Source organism: Lichenostomus cassidix, chromosome 13 (assembly GCF_008360975.1).
Source record: "Lichenostomus cassidix isolate B80296 chromosome 13, HeHo_3.0, whole genome shotgun sequence".
Lineage (NCBI taxonomy): Eukaryota > Metazoa > Chordata > Aves > Passeriformes > Meliphagidae > Lichenostomus > Lichenostomus cassidix.
This window is the reverse complement of record NC_139494.1, coordinates 17715173-17731914: the sequence shown is the minus strand read 5'-3', so window position 1 is coordinate 17731914 and position 16742 is coordinate 17715173. Positions and strand designations below refer to the sequence as shown.

At 57.1% G+C, this 16742-nt stretch overlaps 1 protein-coding gene across 3 annotated transcripts in view; it reads right to left on the bottom strand.

The window, feature by feature from the left end:
* The window catches only part of ARHGAP26 (Rho GTPase activating protein 26), a 98715-nt gene extending 88658 nt beyond the window's left edge, over positions 1–10057 (bottom strand). For 2 of the 3 annotated variants that reach the window (XM_085074079.1, XM_085074080.1), the window contains exon 1: positions 9701–10057. In XM_085074079.1, the coding sequence (XP_084930205.1) occupies positions 9701–9854 (154 nt within the window). In that variant the 5' untranslated portion in view covers positions 9855–10057. The remainder of the gene's footprint in view (positions 1–9700) is intronic. The other variant, XM_085074077.1, reaches the window with a different exon arrangement.
* Between the last annotated feature and the right edge of the window lie 6685 nt (positions 10058–16742).

Genomic DNA, 16742 nt, shown 5'->3' with positions numbered 1-16742 from the left:
GCCACGTTTTACTCACAGCTCCCCATTTCCCTCACTGGGCAGTGCAGGTCAGTCCTTGTTAGCATAACACTGGTCTGAAAATTGCAACTTTTCCTCAAAGTGCCAGGTGAGGTTCAGTTGCACATCAGGAGGAATTTCTCCATGGAAAGGGTGGTCAGGCCTCGGCAGGAGCTGCCCAGGGAGGTTTGCAGTCCCCATCCCTGCAGGTGTCCAAGGAAGGACTGGATGTGGCACTCAGTGCTCTGGGCTGGTTGACAAGATAGTGATGGGTCACACGTTGGACTTGATAATCTTGGAGGTCATTTCCATCCTGAATCATTGTGCAATTCTGTGATTCCTCTCCTCTCCAAACCCTGGCACAACGCACAGGAAGGCTGCAGATGACTTTACCCTTGTTACCACAATATTTCATCGACTGGAGCCTGGAATCACATTTCATTAGGACAGAATACCCTGCCCGAGACAGTTAATCGATTTAGAGGACACTAATCCAGAAGAAATTTGCTCCTGACCCAGGCAATGCCCATTAGTGGAGCAGAAGGGGGTCTGGCAGGAAGGGGGGTCCCTGCACGGGGGGGCTATGCCAGAGCCCCACCAGACACCACTGGGAGGGAGCAGATTGCCTCAGGCACTGGCCCAGCTTCTGGATTAGTTTGTTATTAAATCTAATTAGTTAATAGGTGGGCCACAGGGAGCCTGCTTGATTTCTCAAGGGGCAGGTGCCAAAGCATCGGGGTCCCCAGGGGACAATGGGCCCAGAGACCCCCGGGGCCAGGTGGGGAGGGGACCAACACCCTGTCACTGTGGGCAGGACAGAAGGCCTTCCCAGCACATCCCAGCCAGGCCATGGCATGGGGCAGTGCCCACCTGCCCCTCCTCTGTTGTCCCCACGCCAGAGGCAGCAGATCTCACCCACAGCCAGGGCAGGGCAGTGGGGTCAGCTCCTCGCCCCTCCAGAAGACATTCTGCACAACCTACTTCCTTCTCCTCTCAAGGAGGCTGCGGAAATCCTTTTGTCTGCAGTGCTCCTCCACCTCAGCTGTAAGAACAGGAAAAATCCCACTGCGCTCGCAGGAACGTCAGTGGCAAGTGAGTCAATTTTCCTGCTTCGGCAGGAAAAGAGAAATATAAATTAAAATCTCCAGCAGAGCCTAGGGAGGCACACAGGGTGAGACCAGGGATACTTAGCCCAGGGCACAGCATAGAACCATGGAACATTTTAGGTGGGAAAAGCCCTCTAAGATCAAGTCCAACCATTCCCCCAGCACTGCCAAAGCCAACACTGACTATTGTCCTCACCTGTAAAACCCCTCCAGGGATGGTGACTCCACCACCGCCCTGGGCAGCCTGTGCCCATGCCTGACCACCCTTTCCAGGAAGGAATCAGTGCCGGTAACCTGGGCTTTCTCCCAGAATTCGTGGGAGAGACACCCAACGCTCTGCTCTGCAATGGTTGGGTTTTTTTGTAAAACATTGCTAAGCAACCAGCGCTCTATGAGGGCATCGCTCTGGACAGACGCTGCTTCAGCGAGAAAAAGAATAAAAACCAGCAAAGGAATGCTGTACCAGGCACTGTTAGCAAAAGGCACATGCCAGCTCTTTTTACAGGTCACTCGGCCCAGAGATCCCTTCACACTTTCCCTCATTGCAGATCACGGAATCACAGACTGGTTTGGTTGGAAGGGACCTTAAAGCACATGTCATTCCCAAGGGCAGGGACACCTTCCACTAGCCCAAGCTGCTCCAAGCCCTTCCTGAGGGTCCAAAGCCCAGGGAGGGGTGAGGAAGCAGCACCCAGGCCTTGGCTGTCCCCTGTCCCCGCGCTGGCACAGGCAGCCCAGCCCCGCGCACGGCTGTGCCCGCCGCTCCACGTGCCACAGCAGATGGTCCGGAGGCTGGTGTGCTTCCCACAGCTCCAGCTAGAAACCCGCCTGGCATCACACAGAGACATCCCCTTCCCCCTCGGCGCTGTGCTCCCCCCGCCACAGAGCATCCCCATCCCTCCCCAGCACCGCAGACATGCCGTGACCCCCAGCTCCCCTCGGCAGGTGGGAGCACAGGCTGAGGAGCACAATTCCAGTTCCTACAAGCCACACTTGAGACCATCCTTGCCATTAACAGCTGGGGTGATGCTAAAGGTCCTGCCTTGTCAGGAGCTCACAGGCCCGGGGTCACCAGCGCTGGCACGGAGCAGGTGGAAGCACCTTTGGAGCAGGGAGCGTGCCAGGGAAACAGGGAAAGCAGCCCTGTCCCCACCGGCTGTGACAGCCGCTCGCGTGCCCGGGGGAGGCGCAGGGGGATGATTCACAGCAAAGCGAACAAGCTGTGCAGGTTTCTGTACGAGCTCCCCCTCGCTTTGCCTCCCTCCCACCCACCACGGTCACGCTGCAGCTACTCATCACAGCGCGCCTGAGAAGTGAGGGATGAAGTAACCCACAGCAGGGATGGATCCATGGCACAGCCTGTCCTCCCACAGCCCGTCCTGCCGCTGTCCTGCTCCTGCATGGTGCAGAAGGGTCCCAGAATGCCCCAAACCACAACCACAGCGTGAGCAGGGTTTGCTTGGCCACACTGCTGCTGGCACGGTGGGAGCCTGAAGCCCCTCTGCCAACCCCTGAGCAGCCCTGCCCTGGTCTGTGCAGGGATGCTGCCCTGGCCTTGGCATTGCTCCTGGGGTTCAGGGAGAAGCACACCACGATTTTAAGGTGCCTGTGGGGAGAGGGTGCAAACAAAGGGGTTGGTGGTGCCCCTCTGCCAGCTGGGGAGGGGTCTGGCAGCACGGCAAGGGCAGAACGAGTCACCCATCCCATCCCTGCCACTGAATCAGGCAGAGAAGCACCGCGTGTGCCAAGCTGCAGAGAGCTCGGGGACATGGGCACTGCCGCTGCCTCCCACCCTCCCCTCAGCAACCATGGGAACGGCATTTCCTCACACGGATTCCCAACGTCACTCTGAGCTGCTAGCAGCTAAGGAAAGGAAAAAAAGGAAATCTGAAGGGGGCCCACCGCCCCCAGCCTGTGTCCAGGGCACCCAGGTGATGCCACACACGGTGCAGGTGATGCCACACACCTCTGGCAGCACTGCAGAAACAAATGGAGACAGACGATTCAAGCTGTGCCAGCACATCTGCAGCCTTGGGAAAACAGCCTCCTGACCCAAATCAGGCAAAGCTGCTCCGTGCTGGAAGCATGAACAGAACACAGCAGGTACCCAGCTCCCAGTGCTGGAAGAGCACTGGGACATCCAACCTGGCCCTCCACATCCCCTTCCCAGCTCCATGCCCCTGCTCAGTTGCTCCTTGGACACAGCTGTGCACTCTCAGCTCCAGCAGCTCCAGCCCCTCCCTCTCAGAGCTGCTCTTTATCCCAGTCCATCCCCAGCCATCCCAAAGGTTGGGACACGTGCTCAGGGCAGGCCCTGCAGCTTCTCCAGGCTCCATCCCCACCCCAGGGGATGGGACATGTGCCCAGAGGTGCTCCGTGGCACACTCCCAATTACAGAGATCTCCCAGCCCTGCTAATGAGCCTTCTGTCAGCATCATGTAAAAGATGGAATCACAAACACAGACTCTCCTGCACACCCAAACCCTGGTGCTCACCAGGTTCCCTCTGCGTGCTGCCAAGAGGCCAGACCTGGCTCCAGCCCAGCCCTGAGCATCTCCCAAGCAGGAATACAGCCTGTTGCTAATTTCCACTGGGGAGGAAGAGTAGGATCAACTTGTGTTGGAAGTCAACCACAGTATTATCACTTGTCCTCATTTGAATGAAATCCCAGACAAGCTATTAAAGATGTGGCTGCACAGGCCACACAGGTCATGCAAAGGAGGAGAAGTCCTCAGTGCCTCTGGCTCTGCTGGCACAGGACTGGCTGAGCCATAACCATGTCCCTCCTCCACAGCCCAAAGTATTCCCAACACCAAATGCTTCCTACAGGAATGAAGAGGGGAAAAATCCACCCTGACACAGGGGAGCCACGTTACACCTTGGCTTGGTGAACAAAGCAGGAAAAATCAAAGTAAATAATTTTACCAGCCAAACCCAAAGCCATGTGCTTCCCCCAGCCCAGCCCTGTGGTTTGCAAGGCAGAGGGAGAGCCCAGGGGGCCCTGGCTGTGCCCCAGCGGGGATGGGGGAACAGGCAGAGACCCCCCAGCCCTCTGAGCATGGAACAAGCTCCTTGGGAAACGCATGGATGCTCCAGGAAATCCTCCCCTGCCGCAGGGCAGCAATTCCCCTGCGCTGGGAAGACAGACAGGGCTGTGCAGGTGACTCACCTTGGCTGCCCCACACCCTGCACAGCTCGTGGGCAGCTGGCACCCAGCAGCAGCCAAGCACCACTGCTCATGGCACAGCCCGAGCAGCAGCGAGTGCCAGCGGTCACAGCAACCCAGCGAGGTGGTTCCTTTTGGTTTTGCACCCTCCAGAAAGCACAGTGCTCCTTTTCCTCCAAACAGGAGCCTGCAAACCCTCCTGGGCAGGACAGTTCTGAGCACTCAGGTTTGCACCTGAACAAACAGGGGCTCTTCCTGGAAAGGACAGACCTAAACCTCTGAATCTTGATCCCTCCTCTCCTCTGTGCAGAAGTGATGGGAAGGTTTCAGCTGAGACTGTTTTCTTCAGGGAGCAGAAGCACAAAAAGGATGACAATAACCTAAGACAGGCTTTGGATTCCTCCTCCCCAGCACCAGCAGACACCTGGGGCACAAGGACCCGTGACCCCCGATGGCACCAGGTGACAAAGCAGCCCAAGACTGGGATCATGCTCCAACACACCCCAGGGCTCTGTCCCTGCAGAGGCACAGGAGGGCATCCCGAGTGCACAGCACCCTGTTATCTACCTGCCCTTTGCCCACCCGAGGCAGGGCTGCCCCAGACCCACTCCGAGTGTGCTGAGCCAGGGGCTGTGGAGAGCAGGAAGGGACAGGCAGTGACAAAGAGGCAGAGTGGACAATCGGCGGCATCGGCCAGTCACGTTTCCTTATCACCCGCCTGAGCCGTGTTTGTGTAAAAAGGGAATTAAGTAAACGCTGGGAAAAGTTTCACTTTCGCTTCCAGTCTGTTGCAGATCCAGTGCAGCTCCATCTGGGACTGGCACTGCTGCCCCACAGGCACAGCTCTGGGTATGGCATTGCCACCCCACTGCCATTTCATAAAGGGTCTGTTTCACCAAGATGCTGCTGAGACGTGGAACAAAGCAAGCACATCCCAGAGCCTGGAACACCAACAGCACCACCAGGAGCTACCCCATCACCCCACTTCATGTTTTCTGCTGCCTCAGCAGCCTCAGAGCAGGATGTGTCCCAGGAAAACCTCCGAGCTGCAGCAAAACCCTGCTGGCACTACCCGTGGTGGCAGCACAGGTCACAGCAGCCACCCTGGTGCAGTGCAGGCACACAGGGGTCAGCCCAGGGGGCAACGCATTAAAATCACACCCTGCAGGCACAGACAGAAGGGCGACCAGGCTTCTCTGACAGCCACACCAGCTGCTCACCACAGCCAGCATGGGACACACTGAGGGGGGCAGAGCCGGCATGAGACCTGTGGGAAGGTGCCACAACATCTGTCCCATGAAGCCGGAGGGGCCAGAGGAGCTCCCAGGCACTGCAGGATCCATGTCCACCCCACATCAGCCCTTCGCTCCAGCCTCTCCTCGCTGCTGGCCACAGCTCTGTGGTGACCCAGCCAAAAAAACAGCTAAAGGCAAAGTGATCCAAAACACCAAAGCAGCCCAGCTGTGCCTTTTGGGGCATGGGCACCTCTGCCTGTCCCGTGGGAGCGTGGGGCATGGCACAGCCCCACTGGGGCCCAGCCCTTGTGCCCCTATGGGGAGGGGGTTCCCACAGCAGCCCCAGCCCAGCCCCACCACACAAATTGCAGTCTGTGCCGTGGGAGCATGGCAGCAGCCGGGGCGTGGACGGGTTTGGTGGCTTCAAATTAGTGCCTGGGAGTTGGAAGAAGGAAAACAAACCAGCAGAAACGTGGCAGGGCACCGGGCTGCTCCCAGTGCCTGAAGGGGACAACAGCCCCATCGGCACCAGGACATGGTGCCTGGCAGCCCAGGGACAGGGGGACAGGGAGGAGGAGGAGGGTGCCAGGCTCAGCCCTCTGCACAGCACGGGGGAGGCGATGGCTGGCAGCCCCTGCACTCCTCATCCTCTATCCCTACATGTGCTGCTTGTTTCCCAAAGCAAGCTGCAGGCATCTCCACATCACCATCTGGGCTCCATCTCCCCCGCCGTGGAAGCACAGGGGCTGGAGGCGATGCCAGCACAGGGACAAGCCACTGGCTTCCTGCCTGCCCCTTGCACAGGCCCAGGGACAAGCAAAGGGACAAAATCCTGCAGCAACCCTGGTCCTGATGGTCACCACAGCTCCTGCGACGCAGAACGAGTTTCGCGGCATCCAAGCTTCGAGTTCATTATTTATGTCACACTTGAAGTCTCTGCATCTGCAAAACTTTCTGAATAATTTATGGCTGGTGGATCAGGGAGGAAGAGGGACACGTTTTGCTGAAAACCAGGTCACTGAATACCAGTCAAGCAGGGAAGAGAGACAATGGAAACAGGCACAGAAACTCACTGGGGGAAAAAGATCCAACAGCATTTATGTATACACACATGCACGCACACTCCAGAGGATATTTAGCAAGACCAGCCCTTCAGTAAATGAGGATCACTTTCAACCTTCTGAATTTTTTCTTTTTTCTAAGGGTAGGAGAAAGCTCTGAGAATCCTATTTCTCTCTGTATTTACACTGAGGGCAAAAGCAGGGCAGAGCAGCCCCTTTACCAAACCCTGGCAGACTCTGTGTCCTTACTCCATCCACTCCTCTCACCATCCTGGCATGCCAGTGTTGTTGCTCCTGCCCAGCTCTGCAGAGGGATCTTCCCCCCCTTCATCATCCTCCCCTCCACCGCCCTGTCCAAGCAGCCCCTCCCCAGCACAGTTACACGTTCCACTCACGCCTGTCTTCATACAAAGAGGATGTGAAACGTTCAGCAGAAAAGGCAAGAGGAAGGAAAACGAGAGAGGATATTGCCAAGACCTCACGTAGGCTGTCACGCTGTCCAAGGGCCCAGAAACCCTTGGAATCCCTCAATCCATGGGCAGCATTCCTGAGCTAGGGGTCTGCTGCTCCCCAGGCCTGCCCAGCTCCACAGCCACGTGCCACAACAGCATGGGGACAATGACAGAGAGATAAGGCCACCATGGTCAGCCATGGGGAGGCAAATCAAAACCACTTGGAAAGACTGGAAAAAATAAAAGCTGGGTAAGAGAAGTGAGCAACCAGTCATGACCAGGAATGGCCCCAAGGTACCACCTGCCCTGGCTCACAGGGGTGACACCCCCAGCCCCTGCAGCAGTGACATGGATACAACAACCAGCAACAGGCAGCACAGCAGCTCCTCACCCCTGCAGCACCTCCATCCCTGCTGATGGACACTGGAATGGTCTGTAAGGGCTCACAAAACACACCACACCTTGGACCTGTCACACACTGAGGGTGACACACGTGGGAAGAGCTGGGCCAGATGCCATCCAGCACCAGGGCTCTGCTGGATCAGTCGGGGGCATCACAGCTTGGAGCAGCTGCCCAGCAGGTGAAGTCACTCCTACAGCAGGAGAAGGATGCAGAGGGACTGAGCATCCCAGCCAGGGAGGGGACACCACTTCCCAGCCTCCTGGGCAGTGCCCTGTCCCACACGCCCCAACCCCTCCCCAGGAGTGCCCTGGGGATCACCCCAGTGCCACACGTGCAGGCGAGGTGGCGGCAGGGCAGGCAGTGCCGGCGCCTGGACACTGATCTATGCTCAGCAGAATCAGCATTATTCCTGTCCTCCCAGCCTGGGCACCACTGGAACTCCCCCCCGGCCCTGCGCAGGAATTAAGGGCTAATCCAGGAACGCATTCAATAGAAGCACAAAACAATTCAGCCACAAAAACATCCTTATCTCCAGAGGCCAGCGAGAGCTCTTCCTGCCCGGTGCGGGCAGCCTGGGACAAGGGGCCATGCGGCTCAGCCACGGCCACAGCCAGGGGGACAGGAGCCCACTGGCAGCCACGAGCCCACAGGAGCTCTCAGCACACCCCAAAATACCTGCACAGCCTGACCAGGGTGAGGACACAGCCAGTCACCTCAGCCAGCACCTGCTTCCAGCTAACCGACTGAGCCCAGAGACAGCTCAGAACCCACCAGCTCACTCCCAAAATGTATTTTCTGTGAAGAACAACGCTGTAGGACTTGTTTTGGTATAGAATGAACACTCCAGGCAGGGCCAGGCACTGGCTGCCTTCAGAGAAAGCTCCACAGCTCAGACCTGCAGAACCATAAACGCACCCGCAGCTGTTGGGTTTGAGATTCTTTCAACCCCAAATGCCAAGAATTGGTACAATGGGAGTCCCTGTAAGCCAGATGTTAGCAGCTGCTACTTCAGCACAGGGAACTACACCCATGGGGCTCGGTGTGAGCTCAGAAAGGGAGGGAGCAGGAATCAGCCCTGCTGGGAACAGACAGGGTGGTGGGAATGGATGGAACATCACCTGCTCACACACCCTGGGCTGACCTCTCTGTCCCACAGCCCCCACAGTGACCCAGGCCAGGCTGAGGCACAGCAGGTGATGCTGCAGGGGCTCCATGGCACCAGAGTTCGTGATGTCACCCCATGAAACAGACTGGTGACCACGAGTGCTGCCGGCATGCTGGGTGGGGGAATCCCCCTGGACAGGGAAACACCCTGTGATTTGGGCCAAAGAGACTTAAAAACAGAAAAAACCCAAATGACCCCATGAGGGAGCAGGAGGAACAGAGCTGCAGCTTAAGGAGCAGCCGAGCCGCCACAGCACCCTGCAGGCACAGCCCACCCAACCCTGGCAGTGGGTAGCCATGCAGAGATGTCCCCAACCCCGGCCGTGGGGACAGGACCCAGCTCAGCTTGGGCACTGGGGAGGACAGGGACGCTGCCAGCCACAGGTGAGGGTGTCCCCAGCCTCGGAGCCACAGCCTGCATTGCTGCATCCATCCATTCCTGCATCCCTCCACACTGGTTTGCAGCTTTGCAACCATCTTCACTTCCCCACGGAGACAGAGGGGATGGCACTGGAGGGGTCAGCCTGGGCAGAGCCACAGTGGGGGCATGGGACATCCCCCACCCTGAGCAGAGAGGGGGCAGAGGACAACTGGGAGGGCATGGCACCAACCCATCACCCCGGCAAACCACTCCCAAAGGATGCGACCACCGAGAGCCATGGACCAGGACCTGGCAGACCAGGAACAACACCACACATGTACCAGTGGACCACGGCCACGGACATCCTGGTGGTCCGGGACCAGGACCAGAACCAGAACCAGAACCATGCCCATCCCGATGGATCCACCCCGACGGATCACACATGTCCAGACAGACCAGGGCAAGGCCCATGTGCTGATGGGCCAGAACCAGGACCACATGTGTCCCCATGGACCACGCACGTCCTGCTGGAGCAGGAGCAGGAGCAGGAGCAGGAGCAGGAGCAGGAGCAGGAGCAGGAGCAGGCTCGTTCCCCCGGCCCAGGCGCAGCACACCCGGGGGCACACGGTGGGCGCGGGCGGTCCGGCCGGAGCAGCCCCGGGCGGGGCAGCGCGGGGCGGGCGGGGCTGGGCGGGCGGCCCGGGACCGGGCAGGGGTCGCGGGGTCCCGCAGGGCCGCCCCCGGCCCGCACTTACTCTTGAGGGCGGCGACGAGCGACTTCCCGTCCTTGATGAGCTCCTTGATGAACTTGTTGGTCTTGTCCAGCTCGGCCTCGTGGGAGCGCAGCCGCTCCCGGAACTGCGGGCTGTCCAGGCAGCACTCGCTGAACTCCAGCGCCGGCAGCCCCATGCTGCCCGGCACGGCGGGGGAAAGCACGCAAAAATCCGGGAAAAAATTAAAAACGGAAAGGCTTTTGGGGCGAGGCGCGCAGCCGCCTGTGCGGGCGGGCGGCGGGAGCGCGGTGCCGGGCCAGGCCGAGCCGAGCCGAGCCGCGGAGCGGAGCCGGGCGGAGCGGCGGGAGCGGAGCCGCGTGGGGGCGGAGCTGCCGCCGCTCTGGGGCCGCCGCCCGGGCCGGGCCCGCCCGCGCCGCCGCCGCGCCACGCCCCCCGCTCCGCTCCGCCAGCCAATGGGAGAGCCCCGTCTCCGCTTTCTCCCGCCCCCTCCGCCCGCTCAGCCAATCGTCCGCGGGGGAGGGGAGGGGGCGTGGCCGTGTCCTCCCGCGGCTCCCGCACCTGGGCCCCGCCCCGGGCAGCGGTGGCTCCGGACTGGGCTCTGAGCTCGGCCCTGCCCCGCTCCCGCCCCGCTCCCGCCCCGCTCCCCGCGACCCTGCCCTGCCCGGCCCTGCCCTGCCCTGCCGCGGGGAAACCCGCGCTCCGGCCTGCGGCAGCGCCGCTCCGGCCCTGCCCGTGCCCGGCCGGGTGGCGGCTCGCACGTTTCTCCTCCCATCGCACATCTGTGCAGGAGATTATTGCCCGGGCTTAGTGGTGCGATCTGAGAGAATAAACCCGTAATCTCCGGGAAGGGCTGGATGCGGAGCGGCAGCGGGAGATGCCGGCACCAAGGCGGAGCTGTGGGGCCCTGTCCCCGCACCGTGTCCCCAGCAGAGCATCGTCCCACGGACGATGGCTGTCACCACTTCCCTCCATAGAGGATGGATGTCACTTCTCCCCCCAGACGATGGCTGTGGCCGCACACAGACCCGGTCGCTTCTCCCCACGCCAGGAATCTGGCCGGGGCGCAGCAGCTGCCTCGTCACCTCCTTCCCTCGGCCGGGAGCGTCCCGGAGCGAACTGCAGCCACACGCACTGCTGCTCCCCGCGGGCCCTGCTGGCTGCCGTGAGGTGGATGGTGGCAGGGAAAAGGGACAGAGCTGAGAGCACCTAACCCCACCACAAACCCGAGTGCAGAACGAGCCACCCCGAGCCGCCCGGAGAGACACGCACACCCAGCCGGCGGTGACCTGTCCCCGGCTGTGACAAACAGACACATTGCGGATATTCCCCGCACGGCCGGAATTCCCCGTTTCCCCAGCTCAGGACTCCCCCGAGCCCGCTCCGCACTGCTCTCAGCTCAGCCGTGCGGCGCTCAGAGCGCTCTGCTCCGGGATGATGTCCTGCACAAAACTCGACCCCCAGCCCACCCCCGATAGCTAAAAGTTCATCCACCTGTGCTTTCCAGAGCGTGGGCACGGGAACAGCGACCTGACACCAGCTCAACCTTTTGTCTCTGCTTGTTTTTACCCACTAAAGCACGATTCTCTCCATCCTCACACCACAGACTAATTCAGGCTGAGTCACCGCCTTCAAATACGGTTTGCCAGCCACATTTTTTTGGATGAGGCCTCCTAATTATAAAAAAAGGATGTAATACTAATTACATGCTTATCTTGTAGGCAGGATATAAAGTTTAATGAGCTGTCATTTACGCCATATGCACGCAGCCCCATAAAAGCACGAGATGTTATTATTTGGATTATGCTCCCTAATTCTACACTGCACGAAGCCACAGGAGCACTATTTTGGTTTTATCCCTCTACATCACAATTGTTCGTATTTAAAAGTGTTCCAGCACTTAGTGCTAATAGAGAATAACCTGGAACTAGATTTATAGGACACTGCCTTGGAGAATCAGAATATCTAGGACTTGAAATTGAATTTTTTTCAGCACTTTTCCAGAACCACAGAAAATGATGATGCTCAGACTGTCATTCTCTGATGAGGACAGAATCAAGGCCATACAAAGCTCTGTCACACATGAAATACCACACATACACCAGTGGAACCAAGGCCTTGGGCAGGTAGTGAGGAGTCTTCTCCCCTTTTTCTGGCTTCTTTCATCACTTGTGTTTGAGCTCCAAGTGTGGGAGCAGGATCCCAGCAACAGGACTGGGGAGGAACAGCCATGGACATCTTCCAGCTCCATTATCCTAGGACTGTGCATCCAAACTGCAAAAGAATATCATAGAAGAGTTGGAAGGGACCAGCAGCGATTATCAAGCCCAGCTCATGGCCCTGCACAGGACAGCCCCAAGGATCCCATGACATTCCTGAGAACGTGTATCACTGAAGGGAAAAAGAAGCAAACAAACCCCCCAAACTTCCACATCCTCCTGCCTGTAGCCAACAACAGCTTGCATCCTTCTGCATCCCTGCCATATTTGCCTGCTTTGATTTATCTTTTTAAGCAGCTGGGTTGCCTCACCCCAAGCGAGCCAGGTCAGCTGGACACTGTGTGGGATGCAGCAGCACTGGACAGAACCCTGGCCACTGAGAGCTCAGCCCACTGGCCACAGCCAGCCCTCCTCTGAGCCTCGGCAGGGCTGTGCTCACACATCCTTCCCACTGATGAAAGCTGTGGCTGCCCTAATCCCACAGCCCCACCCCTGAGCCAACCTTGACCACACATTAGCACATTCTCCTTCACTCACCAACCCACATCCCACAGCTCACCGGCTCGGGGAACATCAGCAGAAAACGACTCCAGCATTGAAACAAAAATGAAAGAAGAGCAGTTTCCACCTAGATTAGGTGACTCAGGGATCAAATAACTCCTGGTGCAGGCGTGGGGGTCACCACAGCCAAGTGGAAGAAGAGGGACACTGCCAGAGGGCAGGGCTGGATGGGATATTGGAAGGAATTGTTCCCTATGAGGGTGGGCAGGCCCTGGCACAGGGTGCCCAGAGAAGCTGTGGATCCCCTGGATCCCTGGCAGTGTCCAAGGCCAGGCTGGACAGGGCTTGGAGCAACCTGGGCTATTGGAAGGTGTCCCTGCTAATGCCAGGAGGCTGGAGCTGGATGGTCTTTAAGGCCCTTCCCAACCCAAACCAGTGTGGGATTTTCTGGCTGCAGCTCAGCTCAGCCCCAGCTGCTCTTCCCAGCCCTCTCTTGCCACCAGCCTTATCTCTGGGTGGGTCGTGCAGCCAGCTGGATTAAACCGGTTTGTTTGAAAAACAGCAATTCTTTTCAGAGAGAGTTTTCAGCTGGATCAGCTCCCTCATCTGAGCACAGCATCTTCCCACCTCCACACTCCTGCCCTGCTCTCCCACCGGCTGCGGTTGTCACTGGGTGCCCATGACACATCCATTGCTAACACGGCAGAAGGAGCCCCTTCTCCTCCAGGAAAGCTTTCTGCCAGTTAAGTTCACCAATTAGGGAAAGCTGGAGTGACAGCAGGAGCGGGAGGTGAGGAGCCAGAGCCATCCCCACGCAGCTCTGAGCCGCCGTGTCAACTCACAGCAGCCTCGGAGCGACAGAGCCCTGCGGGGAGGCTGGGGCTGAGCACCAGCACCCCACGGGGACCCCAGGCCTTCCTCCTGCTCATCCTGGAATGATGTGTCCTGCCTCAGAGACACTCCCTCCAACAGCTGACCCAGTCCCAGCAGCATTGCCTCTGCCCTGAAAATCAGAGCCTGTGTTACAGGGGAGGGAAGGTGGAGAAGCACACACTACCCAGGTCTCACAACACCACCAGCTTGGGCACTAATGCATTTCATTAAACCCCAGGAGACAACAACAGCCATCCTGACTGTCAGAATGCTGGAGCTGCACGAGAGGTTTCTTGGAATTGCCCTCAGGCAGCAATGTTCAAGGTCTACTTATTATGTGGCTGTATATCACACTCACATCTTCCTTGCTCCCAGGAGTTTTTTTATTGGGGTAGACACAGACAAGGCATTGTATATGGCAAACATAAAACAACCCTGTTTCAGATAATGCATTAGACCATCACAATGAATATCCATGAATTCCCTGTTGTAAAGCAAAGGGCTTATATTGACCTGTTGTACTCACAACCCTCCAAGAGATCCAATCCTTGACCTTGGACCTCTTATTGGCTGTGAACACAGCTGTAGGGTAGACACCAAGGGCTTCCCCTTCTCCCTTGTTATCCTGGAAATGTGCTCTGGGTGTGTTCTTGTTTGATACTTCTCCATGTGACTGCAGCAAACAGCCTTAGTGACACCTTCAGCGTGACAGTGCTCCCTCCACCCAGCACTCATGAGCTTTCCATGGAACATGATTTAGATAGATATATATATACTTTAGAGTGGAACAGTACTTTCCCTTACAGCGTTGCACCTCTCGCAGTCACACATGAAATTTCCACCTACTCAATTCCCTTTTTCCCGTCTGCAGCTCACTTTTCTCCTTGCAGTCCCTCCTCCTGGCCCTCAGGCACATTTGCAGGGGTGGGTGAGACAAGACAGAAGATGGGAACAGCAGTGACACAGCTGAGCCTCTGCAGAAGGACAGATCCCCTGAAATGAAAACCAAACTGGGCTGTGGTCCTTGGTCCCAAATCTTCCTCAGCTTCCAGCTCACACTCATTAACCTCCACGGACTTTTTGCAGAGCTCATCACTAGCCACTTGTGCTGCCAAATCTCCACAGACACCACGGGTTTGGTAACTGGTTTTGGAACTGGTTTCCCTTTGAACAGAAATATCGATGCCATCTCCTGTTAGTCAGCCTGTGGTGCCACAATCATCTCCACATCCAGCTCCTTCCTAAGCCCGTGTTCATGCCTTGGGCCATGAGTTCCTGTCCCCTGCAGAGAGCACTTTGCTGGAGCTGTCGAGCCTCTCGTCTATTTTAGCTAACTGGCTTCACGTCCTGCTCGTGCTCTGCCACACTCACCTCCCAGCCATGGCCAGGACATGCCAGCTCCTCCTGGTGCCACCTCTGCCCAGCCTGGCACGTGCCTCAGAGAGCTGGGAGCACCCAGGAGAGCAGCAATCCCAGGGACAAAGCCCCAGGCAGTGCATCCCAGGGGAGCTGTCTGCAGAAGAGGCAGCGTTCCCTTCCATCTCCCTGGCAGGTGTCAGAGCAGATAGAGCAGGAAGCACAGGGACACTCCTCGGGCTTCAGAGAGTCTCCTGGTGCTTTTAGCCCGTGAGGAAGGTTTGTTTCCTTTGATTCCGTGTTAAAAATAGAAGAAAACTTCTCGGTACTGTTCAGCCAGAGCACCGAGCAGCCATGTGTGCCCCTGAGCCCTGAGCTGCCCCTGAGCCCTGAGCTGCCCCTCAGCCTTGCTGGAAAGTTCCTTTCACCCTGCACTGGTGGGACTTTGCCCAGCTCTGATGGTTTTTGGCACAAGTCCCCAGAGTGCTACTTGTCTTCCCCTTCCCCAGTTTCAGGGGCAGCTTACTTACATTTTTACTACTTCGTTAAGGTTTAAGCTCTTCTCCAACACCTGTCCAACTGCAAACCTCCCTCCTCCTGTCCGAATGTGTGACCCCAACCCCAGCTGCTGACAGGACCCCAAACCAGGATCCTCCCCAGAGCACAGGGATGCTCACAAACTCCCGTGGCTTTGCCTAGCCTGATGTCAAGTTTGACTTTTGTTTCCAGGATGATGCTCCTGGTGCTGGAGCCAGGCTTGTGCACTCAGTGCCTGCTTTGTGTCCCCATAATTCGGTGAAGGTATTGATGACTGATGATCAAAGGTACCCTGAGAGCCTTATGGTGAAGCAGCTTTTAGAATTGCCATGCTTGGCTCTGTGCTCAGCCCATCCTGGCCAGCAATGGGACACAGAATAACTAACAAATCAGAAACATTATTTTAAAGAGTAATGCCTCGGTGGGGAGATTGCAGAGGCTCAGTTTCCTGGCAGCACAAATCCCCGTTTGACTGAATCCACAATGACCCTTCTCTGTCTCCCTTGGGAGCAGCATTCCCACTGTAAATGTTACCAGGGCTGTGCACACATGTGGCACAGAACAAAGCTCTGCATTATCACAGTCAGCCTGTGCCACACATCAGGAAGGCAGTGGCTGCAAGGTCACAACTTGTGGGGATGTGATGGTTGTTGAAGCACGAAGATGAGGGAGGGACATGGCTGGGTCAGGGAGTTGGGATGTCTGCAGGCATTTAGCACATTTAACATGATGCAGGGAGAACACACAAAGGAACTTCACGGAACAGCATGGGTTGGAAGGGACCTTAAAATCATCCAGTTCCAACCATGGCAGGGACACCAGGTTGCTCCAAGCCCTGTCCAACCTGGCCTTGGACAGTCCCAGGGATGGGGCAGCCACAGCTCCACTGTTTTCCCATGTTACCTTCCAGGAAAAGACAGGGTCAGTGGTGCTGAAGATCACTGTCCCCTTGCTTATGGTCCAGGTTTCATCTCATCCTGAGAGGAGCTCCCAGCATCATCATTCTCTTCACCTCTGGTCTTTCCCTGTGCTGTCCAAAGGCTTCAGCAGGTCCTTTTCCCTCCAGGCATCACTGGCACAAGGGTTCTGCAGAGCAGGGTGGTGGATATCTAGCAAGTGAGGGGAAGAAGGGAATCCACTCCCTGTAGCTGCCAGAAAGTGGCAAAGGAAACATCTCTCCAGGCCCTCAGGGAAGTCCTTACTGACAAAAAAAAAATAGAAGTGATACATAAATAAGAAGAGTTTCAAGCTTGGGATTTTTTGGGTGAATTCCTTAAGAAAATTTGGGTGAATTCCTTAAGAGAATTTAATTCTCCTTTTGATGAATTCCTTAAGAGGGGAAGTGGACACATAGCACACAATAAGGAAAACCCCCAACACATCACTGTGATGGAAATGTTTTTGAAAGAAAGAGCTGGTCATAGATCTTCTCTAAATTCCCTGGGAGGAAAAGAAAAGGCCTGACAGGTGCATTTTGGGGCAGCAACAAGGCATCAAGCAGCTGCCCAAGCTAGAGTTAAAAACACAAAGGCAAAGTCAGAAACAAGCTCTCAATTAAATGGAAAAGTAAAATTAGGCAT